This window comes from Coregonus lavaretus, assembly GCF_964263955.1.
Source record: "Coregonus lavaretus genome assembly, chromosome: 3".
NCBI classification, from domain to species: domain Eukaryota; kingdom Metazoa; phylum Chordata; class Actinopteri; order Salmoniformes; family Salmonidae; genus Coregonus; species Coregonus lavaretus.
In genome coordinates, this window is record NC_139990.1 from 44,118,095 (window position 1) to 44,126,673 (window position 8,579).

The following is an 8,579-nucleotide window of genomic DNA, read 5'->3' on the forward strand; positions in this document are numbered from 1 at the left end:
GACAACAAATACACACAGCAAAACGCTACTAAACTTCCACTGTCATATATTTAGAAAAACTGGATCATGATATTACTTCTTGGCTGCACCAAGAACCACCACATTCGTTCAATAAATTGAACCTTGGCCGGGATTGGATTGGGTGCCGCAGACACGTGACCGTGGGACAGAACAATAAATAATAAATCAGTCTACTCAACTAGCTAAATGGTCACCATTTTCCTCCGTCATATTTGTAATAGCAAAGCCATATGCCGATATAATGTTATACAAGCAGTAAGGTTTATGATTTTTGTTGTGAAAAGAGACTTTAACTTTGATATGTTTTATGTAGGTCTACAAAGTATGGGAGTATAGCATATTTTCTAGCCTCCTTAAAAAAGAAAGGAATGCAGCAATGTGGTAAGGAGCTATATCTCCATTGTGGCATGTAGTCGTTTATATGCGCAGAATAAGACCTATTCATTTCCTGCTAAGAACTCTCACCACCGATCTAAAATTTGGAATTGGATAGATTTAATTTATTCAACAAAGAATCCCGTATCTATCAACATAATTCAGTCCATTATTGCCTATAGGCCTCCCTATAAGGGCAAAAACTCCGAGGTTATTCCAAAGACTTTATAGCATTAGATTGGTGATATCGTTATATAGGCTACTTATTAAATATGATGCAGCAATATTATTTGGCCAATACATACCCACATTTAAAAATAGTAGGCCTGTGAGTTAACAGGCCTACGTAGTATGTGTAGTGTAAATGTGAGTGTGAGTTTTGACATTTTCCATATTAATCATATTTGCCATTTGATGTATTCATAATACAGCCATAGGAAACCTATAGGTTACCATATCTTCTGTGGTGTAAATCGTTTTCATTGTTATTAGGCTATTGCACGTGTTATTCAAACCAGATATTTCGATTATTATCATCCGGAGTAATGCTCTTCAAAAGGCTCGAGATTATTCGATTATACGTGCAGTAAAATAAGGATAACCAAAACAGCAACTATTTTAGTGATACTGTCTCCGTTGCTCTGGGATATGAACATTTACATTCCGTGTAAAATGTTATAAATGTAGGCCCGTGTGGTCCTTTAGGCTAAACACACCAAGGGCCGGTTTCCCGGACGCAGATTGAACCATAGTCCTGGACTAAAAATAATGTTCAATAGAGAATCTCCAATGGAGAATTTCCATTGAAAGTGCTTTTTAGTCATTTTTATTTAATTTTACATTTATAGTGTGTTTTATTAAATTCCAACGAATGAATTCGATCTTACTTACCAAATGATTGTCCCAAATCGATACGACAAAGTTGACCTAATCTAATGTATACCTCACATAGGCTATTATTTGATAGTAAGACTAGGACTATTATTTTTATTTAAGACTGCAAAACACAGGCCTATACAACAATTTACACAATATGTGTACACAAGGAACAAGCTATGTGTATTCTACCATCGAATTAGTGTCCAGAAATAAAGATACAATACGTCTACATAGTAGCATCAACATATCCAAGTTTCAATAGATTGTGGGGAAAGATCCCGTTGCGTTAGTGTGTAAAACCATAGCAGCCCCTTACTATTTATGGACCAATGAGTGAACACTAGGAGTGTCTGCCCGGCGCTTTTAGCCATCAAACTGGGGAGAGAGAAAAAACGATAGGTACTATAACAGTATTTTTTATTACGGGGTCTATTTAGTTGTTTTTCTTTAGGTTACAACCTGGCTGTCTGGACTAAATATCGCCAATAAAATCCATCCTTTGTGTCAATTGTGTGGCGCAGCAGACGCATCCGGCACTTCGAATGCGTGCCACTGGGAACGCTGCAGCAGCGCACGAGGCATTGGCCAGACTGGAATGATCATAACCGAGGCCTTGCAGTACTTCCTCTACCTCAAGCCAACTCGCGCTCTCTCTGTCTGAGACATACAGGCTAAAGCCCGCCCCTATTGCTCCTCTTTTGTTGTTGTTTTGAATAGATATAGCGAATATGTGAGGAACAACATTTCCCTTGCAGCCATGATTGTTTTTGTTCGTTTTTTCTTTTTGTTATATGCATCAGACCCGGCGCCAGGATAAAGTGACTTAAGGGAGTAAGGGGGCAGTTGAAATCGGGGAAGGGGCTACATTTTGGGGGTTCTTGCATTGGAAGTATATCGAATTCTGCTTATATCACGTTATACCACAATAAACATAAAGTTCAAATGCAGAGATGCTTTTGAAGTGACAGGTAGGCGCGAAATCTGCAGCATGGCTCCGCTGCGCTGTTTGCATACTTATAATAGCCTAATGTCGACATGAGAGACAATACATTTCTGCAGACACAGACATAAATAAATGCATCCGAATTGTTATAGAATATTCTACACACGACTAGGCTACTCAGTAAATGTAGCCTACTTCCTTCAGGGCACAGCTCTGGTGCCAGAGACAATTTGGAGTGTTTCTGTGAAGCGCCGAGTTTTACTGAGGCAATTAAGACAGTTTCGTGTTGTGGGGGAAAATACAGCCCAACAACACGAAACTACCTAAACCCCTCAACAGCCCTCTCTCCTCCTAGAGAAATAGATATTGGCTACAAGCATTTTCTGGACGCATTCATTCCGTTTGCACAACTGGAACATATACAGTCAGAATCATAGGGATCCTATAATTCACTGTGATTCTATATGTAATTGTAATTAGCTGGTCAAAATTCTAGCATTTCTCAATGTTTACACTTCTTTTACGCATAGCACACCATTTGCACACCTGAAAAGATACAGCCAAAATAGTGTGTCTTATTGCGTGCACATTTCACAACGCTCCAAATGTCGACAGACTTTGTGTCCTTTCATAGAAAGCATAAGATGATGAACCAAACTACCGCCAGTGATGTCCTTGAGAAAATAATGTTGTTTTCCGGGTCATTTCGGCACCATCTATCCAGTACACCCTGCAGTAAACAATAGCTATCCCGACGGAGTCTCTTTGACCATAAAACTTCACAATGGCCATTTCATTTGTATCTATTTAGCCAGGATAGTCCACTCAGTAACAAATGCCACTGTTTTCCAGGGAGTCCTAGACAACAAGTGCAGTGCTTGCGTCATGGCTCAGGCAATGATTCATATTGAAATGAAGGGCATTAGTATCACAGAAAAGAGGGAACTGATGTTCTTTTTTTTCTTTCTTTTTTACTGTAAAGCCAACCCGCATCTGAAAAATGGAAGCTCGTGGAATAAAGAGGGCAGTCCCGCCCCCCGGCAATTCCTATCTTGGGTATGAAAGATTACATTCTATACAGGAAACATGATCTGTGGACTAAAGCATGCTAATGCAAGGTAAAAACGTGCCATGTTTTTATTGACTTACTTAGTGAGGCCGACACACATATCAATGAATTTCACAGTATAGTCTCATAGACAAAGCAATGAGAATATGGGCAATATTATTAAAACGGTCGGCGAGAACAATAAAATCATGAAGACAAATATGAGAAGGCAAACTGTAAACAATATTTACAAGTCTCAGATACATTTCGTGTGTATAAATAAAACCCTTAACAAAATAGTTATTGTGTGATGCTTTTAGTATAAATGGCTATCATACCAGCAAAATGTGCAGATATTAAATATCAAACCACTCAAGGCTCTTTAGCCATGACGTAACGTAGGCCTATATTGCTACAGGTTACAACATTTCCCCAAGAGCTATTCCAGCATGCACAGATGTCAATGCGTCACTCAAGGTGGCTATATACATGTATTATGTTATGTACAACGAATGCCGATATTGTGCAGCTCTGAAACACTTAAGTCGTTCCATATCTATATTAACTGTTGCTCTATACATAAACGGAGCAACCATATCTTTTGACAGTATAAATACATAACCACGACAAACAAAACAGAGACGTATATAGGTACAACGTCAAAAAAACGACATATCAATAAGTTAGCTATAGTAGGCTAATCCTACACGGTCATATTCACACAACAAGGGTTTCTCGAAGGAAGGCGCCCTTGCCATTGATGAAGGAGGGCGCCAAATACGGCACGAATGTCTCACGAAAAACTGAAGTTGTTCGATAGCTCCCGATAGCTCCTGTTTTCACGACTCATTTTTTTCAGTTTCATTCTTCGGTTTTGGAACCAGATTTTGACTTGCCTGTCTGTCAGGTGGACGCTGCGGCTGATCTCCAGGCGACGCTCACGAGTCAAGTACATATTGAAGAGAAATTCTTTCTCGAGCTCAAGAGTCTGGTGCTTGGTGTAGGGACAACGCTTTTTCCGGCCACTCTTCGCTGTCAGCCAGTTAGCCTTGGTTTCAGATTTTCCATCTCCTGTAGAAAGGAAATGAAAGAGAAATTACTACTGCTACTGCACTGATGTAACTTTAAAATGCCAGTGTATATTCTTCCAACTGGTTTTGTATTTAAATACTGTATGAAATAAACACGTTATTTATCAAAAACGGTGCATTTGTTATGAAAAACATTATGCGTAATTCGTGCGTAATGCACTTTCCAAGTTACTTTGGCCTAATGTAACCTCGTTGAATTCGTGAGTAAATATTGCACGACCATGCTAACGGAGGTAGACAGCCTTTTAAAATAATTGTTGCCCAAATGTAATTATTGTACACAGAAATAATGTATTCCCCAATTCCATAACATGTTTGCATCTATAGACAAACACTGACCAAATACCTATCCTATCAAAAAAACATTTAGTTGTCTAAAATTATCTTTGAATAGCCATCCTGGATCCATGAGTTTATTTGACAGTAATACGAAGTTAATGTACACACACACACACACACACACACACACACACACACACCGACACACACTCACACACAATGCACGTTGTATGCACATATTTAGCGTCTATCCAAAAACCTAAGCCATTACATCCACGTTGTGCTCAATATCCACTTAATTCTATGTCAATGTAATAATACGCCTTTATTAAGACAAAAGAAACTCATAGTCTGCTGAAATTATGGCTGCATTTGATGGTTTATGGGGACGCCTGAGGACATCGACGCGTTGTATTGGACACATGTACTGGACTGGACTTGCTGCTCCTCGTCAGAAAATCATTTAAAAAACTGGAGGAAATCCCAGCTCATGGCGACTCTGTCAAACCCAACAAAGAAATGCCTTTACCACTGCGCATATAACCCACATATGGGGAAGTTTTAATGTCCACAATATAATCGATATAGCAGTAGGATATGCCTCTAAAAACCAAGGTTAACGCCAAGGCACATCTACACTGACTCGGGGGCATTGACACTCCCTCCGTGTACACCCATCAAGAGCCCATTGTCATAAAGTCATATTTGGGATTTAGAGTAGTACTCACCTTTAACGGGTTTGTCTGGACTTTCTGCACAGCTCTCGGTGGGTTCGGGGGAGGACAAACCATCCGCAGACGATGTCCGGGTGTCCTCATCTCTTGGCGGGGCTGGAGCACATGGTGGTGGGTCAGGCGGTGCTTCACTCTCCCTCCTGTCTGTATCCACCACCGGGGTAGCCGATGGTGGTGAGGTGTCGAAACGGGCCGGACGTTGGAGAGCGAAGTGAGTCGGCTGTGGGTTCGGCTGAACGTCTTGATAAAGCTTTGAAGAGGTATATGTCTGAGACAGGCGGAAGTAACCGGGAACAGGCACGGTGCTGTTTGTAACCTGGCATGAAATGTCGTCCCTCGTTGTTGACCTTTTTGGACACTTCTCCGATTCATACAGGCAATACGCATTCTCCTCTTTGATGCTCGGAGAGAATGAACAATGAGCAATTTGCTGCTGGTTGTTCGGCTGATCTACTTGACAAGATCTCGAGGTCTCTAGCCATGTTTCCATCCCTTGAATATGGGAATATGGGCCAGATGAGGGTACCGTAGTTTGAGAATTGCTCTCGTTGCGTTTACTGAGCCCCGAGAAAAAAGTGCCGTTGGGTAGTCCATAGGAGTACTCCGAGCCTGGTGGCAAATACACGCTGTTACTTTGGTAATAGGAGGCACCGCTCTCGGTTCTTCCGTGGATTAAGGAGTCCACTAAAAACGAATTTCCACTTTGGTTGTCAGAGCGTGACATCGTTGGGGTATAATTTGACGGAGGATGAGGATAGCCCTTTCTGGCTGACATTTCTTGTGCAAAACATGCTGAATATTATTACTGATACTCACACTTCTCTGCGCTTTAGCTGACAGCCAATTAAAACACAAGTAAGAGAGACTCCTCCCATTCAAGGCACGTAATGGCACGTAATGCCAGTTTCCAATATTAATTTTGTTTAAAGGTTTAATAGAATAAATGAAAAAGTCAAGGTAAGTGGTGTATTAAAGGCTTTCAGTTCAACCTAAACTGGTGGATAGATAGTATAGGTGATATGAAATGTGCTGCATTACCTTTTACGATAATCTGTGTTGTAAACATTGACCTCATGCACCCACTCACACACACACACACACACACACACACACACGAGGCAGAGAGAGGGGAAGATATGATCATACACAAATAACTATTTACATGTGAAGGGACAGTGCAAATAACTGCAGATGTCTTCAGACGTTGAAAACATTTTAGTGGAAAGCTAGTTACACTTTTCTCTCCAAGAAGCGTCAAAACATTGCTCTGTTCAAGTTCACAGAACATTGTGACAAAATGTTTAATATACAATTAGTTAATGTCCCTTATTTAGAAGTGTGAATGTGAGCTATTTAGCTACCAATTAGAGATAATTTTACATGCGCAAACAATAATCAACAGCCTTGAAAATCTAAAGGCTACTAGGCCTACATGAAGCAAGAGTAAAGAATCCAGTGTAGGCTATCTGTTACAACAAAATTAGTTTTCCACTTTGTTGCTGGTTAAGTCAGAAACAAAATAGGCTGTGGCAAAGATTGTTTACCTATCTTGTTAACATAATGGGAAATACAGTCGAAAATAAAAACGTTACAAACACCTTATTTATCAAAGACGTGCATTTGTTATGAAAAACGTTGTGCGTAATTTGTGCGTAATGCATTTTACAAGTGTAAGCTCGTCACGTTTAGATGATTTTATACACCAGCAGAGCCAATTTCTGTGGGATCCCTCTTATTTCCTTAAGAATCTAATTGAAAACAATATCCTCAGACTCATATCCCCAAATTGTATAGAAATAGATTAGGCCTACGTAAATCATAACAATAGGACTAGATGTATTATGTGGTTCTAACCACTGCCTTTCTAAATACATTCCTCCCTTATTCCCCCATGCAGTTGGGAAAAACATAATCCTTGCTATGTTTGTTACTATAATTACCACGGTTATATTACGTTATTGTTCTGACACCAAAAACACTATATGGTGCGACTTATTTTAGTTTTTATCCGATTTAGATTTTTTTTTTTTTTTTTATGAATGGCCCAAGCCATTCATTTGAGTGCGTACTAGTCTCATGGTGTGCGTATAATAATTTCAACAGCCTATTTATTTGCCTCTAGCCTGTGGTATATTAAGTTATTATTAAGTTATTATCATACTTAAAATCATTGTATGCATGTCTCCTTATAGCTGCTAATAAAATCATGTTAACAATGTTTCCTCTGTTCCAAGTTATTCTTGCAACGGGACAAAAAATATGCCTGCGCCCCTCGTGCATAATGTGGCACTTTACTACATCCGCTAACAGCTATTTTATTTTTCACTGGAGACTAAAAAGCCCTCTGGTAGGCTATTCCCCTTCCCTTTCTCACCTCCCCAACACACACACACAAACCAAACACATTTTATAATCTAACGTTTGTATTTGGTAAACTATGGTAATAATGACTCAAATAAGAACCATTCGAATAGGTTGTGTTATTTTTTCCAGAAAAACGCCATAGACATCTCTAGACAGGATGAGGCCTATGTTTAAAGCTATTTGCCGTTTAGCATATTGGTTATATTGAGATGTATACTGTATAAAATAACCACAAGCTATTCTGTGCTGTGAAACGGTAGGTAGGTCTATTCAGTTGTCCTCTTCCACACGGAATACATTGGTCCTTTCCAGCCAGCCGGTCTCCAACTGTACTAATATTATAGGTCCAATAATGTGTATTTGAGCTATATACCAGTTTTAGAAATTATTTTGTAGCAGGATGGAAATGCTAATTACAAAAACGCCTCACTTTATCCCATTTTACCAAGAAAAAATAGACCACACAAGTATTTTTCTCCCATTTCGAGCAGTTTGAAATATATTTAGATGAAAATAAGATAATATTTAACAATAATACACACATAGGGATAATTACCTGAACAATGAAACCATGTAATGTAATGAGTCTGTGGATCTTTGGATGTTTGATGCATGGGAAGAAGAGTCTCGGCCAGAGTTAGTTTCCGTCAACATCCACGGCATTGATCCATGACATTGATCGGAGCAGCGCCCCCCAGTGGAACAAACAACCACGTTCGAACTGCAGATTCCATCCTGAATATATTCCTGCCGGTGCACGCTGAGCTGCTGAGACAAATGAAGCCGGAGAAGTCCGCGAACACAACCTTTCACTGCTCCCAGGCGGCAGCCGTTGTTTTTAAAGC

The 8,579-nt window shown here is 39.8% G+C and overlaps 1 protein-coding gene across 1 annotated transcript; it reads right to left on the minus strand.

Moving 5' to 3' along the window:
* Positions 1-3,340: 3,340 nt before the first annotated feature.
* LOC311110057 (homeobox protein Hox-A10b-like) lies at positions 3,341-6,212 on the minus strand. The gene is made up of 2 exons (XM_084152967.1): positions 5,365-6,212; positions 3,341-4,337 (listed from the first exon to the last, which is right to left on the minus strand). Exons 1-2 carry the CDS (start codon positions 6,143-6,145, stop codon positions 4,060-4,062), a joined length of 1,059 nt encoding a protein of 352 aa, XP_084009093.1. The 5' UTR covers positions 6,146-6,212; the 3' UTR covers positions 3,341-4,059.
* Positions 6,213-8,579: the final 2,367 nt, after the last annotated feature.

What these genes read in the sequence shown, in the direction of transcription:
- LOC311110057 (XM_084152967.1), bottom strand. Translation starts at nt 6,145, where the DNA reads ATGTCAGCCAGAAAGGGCTATCCTCATCCTCCGTCAAATTATACCCCA. An exon ending in TCCAGACAAACCCGTTAAAG is followed by an intron (nt 4,338 to 5,364) that starts GTGAGTACTACT and finishes TCCTTTCTACAG; the next exon opens with GAGATGGAAAATCTGAAACC.